The sequence below is a fragment of the Aplysia californica genome, unplaced genomic scaffold (assembly GCF_000002075.1).
Source record: "Aplysia californica isolate F4 #8 unplaced genomic scaffold, AplCal3.0 scaffold00732, whole genome shotgun sequence".
NCBI classification, from domain to species: Eukaryota; Metazoa; Mollusca; class Gastropoda; order Aplysiida; family Aplysiidae; genus Aplysia; species Aplysia californica.
In genome coordinates, this window is record NW_004798002.1 from 2,953 (window position 1) to 4,212 (window position 1,260).

The window sequence follows — 1,260 nt, forward strand, 5'->3', positions numbered from 1 at the left end:
ATTATATACATATAATTATATATGTGTGTGTGTGTTTGTGTTTCTCTCTCATGCTGACAATCTCAATTGAAGTCTTTGGTGGTTCAGTCATGTATGTATATTTGATTTGACAAGTTAAAAATTGTTTTCCCCCCCATTTCTTTTTCAGGAAAGTGATGGAGAAAAGAGTGACCAAGATCTTGTTGTTGATGTAAGTTTCATCTCTAAATGGTGTTGTGTTTTTGAAAAGTGGTATATATAATAAATGAAAATGGACTTATGTTCAAATACTTAAGTAAATGAACTTAAGTTTTTTATTACAACTGGACTTGAAGTTTGTGATACAGGCATCTTTAGGAGCACATGCAAAAGTGTAGAAAGAGTCCAGTATACAAATAGGTTTTTGTTGTTGATTTGATTAACTGTGTTGACCTTAGTCCCGGTACAAAGTGTTAATGAACCATGTTGGGGAAATAATCACTGTATATTGTCTCAGTGAACATAGTTACATATCTTTCAGGTTTTACAAAATGACAAGACATTGACACATGGGAATGTGTGTGGTTGGCGGGTGCTCTGGTGTGGTTTTCTTCTTCTTTCCTATCAAACGTCTATCGTCCCTATCTCCCCCCCTTCTTTTTTAAAATGTTTGTTACTCTCTTGTAACACCTCTAATTTTCTGGTGCTCATTTGACCATATGCAGTTGCGAGCACCATAAAACCTCTACTAAAAAATACAAGTGAACATTCTTTCTATTGTTTAGTAAAGAGTTACTTGCAAGAGTACTCTTTGCAGTTTCCCATTTTTAGATATTGTGGGTGAAGTTTGAGCATTGTCTTTGAAATGGCATATGTTACTCCAGTTCAAATACGTGGAAATGTCAGTGTGGCTTTTGTGTGGAGTGGCTGGAGCTACAGTGTAAGGTTGGGTGTGCCCGAGGGCTGATGCGTTTTCCCTGAACATCGTATTATTATAAGTTATGTCATGTAATGTGAGAGGGTCAGATTCAAGTCACATGTGCCATATTTCCTAGAAATTTTGATGGTGGTGTGTTGTTTGCTTCTTCTTTCCTATCAAACATTTATCTTCTTTATCTCCCCTTCTTTTTTTAAATGTTTGTTACTCTCTTGTAACTTCTCTAATCTTCGGCACTTGTATGACCTTATTGTGTTGCAAGTGCCGTAAAACACTTACTAAAACTATACATTTTCCCCAAGTCTGCAAATATCGAACTCAAGCAATCCAATTCTAAAAAATTTATTAAATTTTTTTCTTTTTTT

The 1,260-nt window shown here is 35.1% G+C and overlaps 1 protein-coding gene across 1 annotated transcript in view; it reads left to right on the plus strand.

Moving 5' to 3' along the window:
- LOC101845129 (transducin-like enhancer protein 1) overlaps window positions 1-1,260 on the plus strand; it is a gene marked incomplete at its 5' end in the record, with an annotated part of 21,150 nt that overhangs the window by 2,742 nt on the left and 17,148 nt on the right. The window contains 1 exon segment of the mRNA XM_005108898.2: window positions 149-190. Coding sequence (XP_005108955.2) covers window positions 149-190 — 42 coding nt within the window.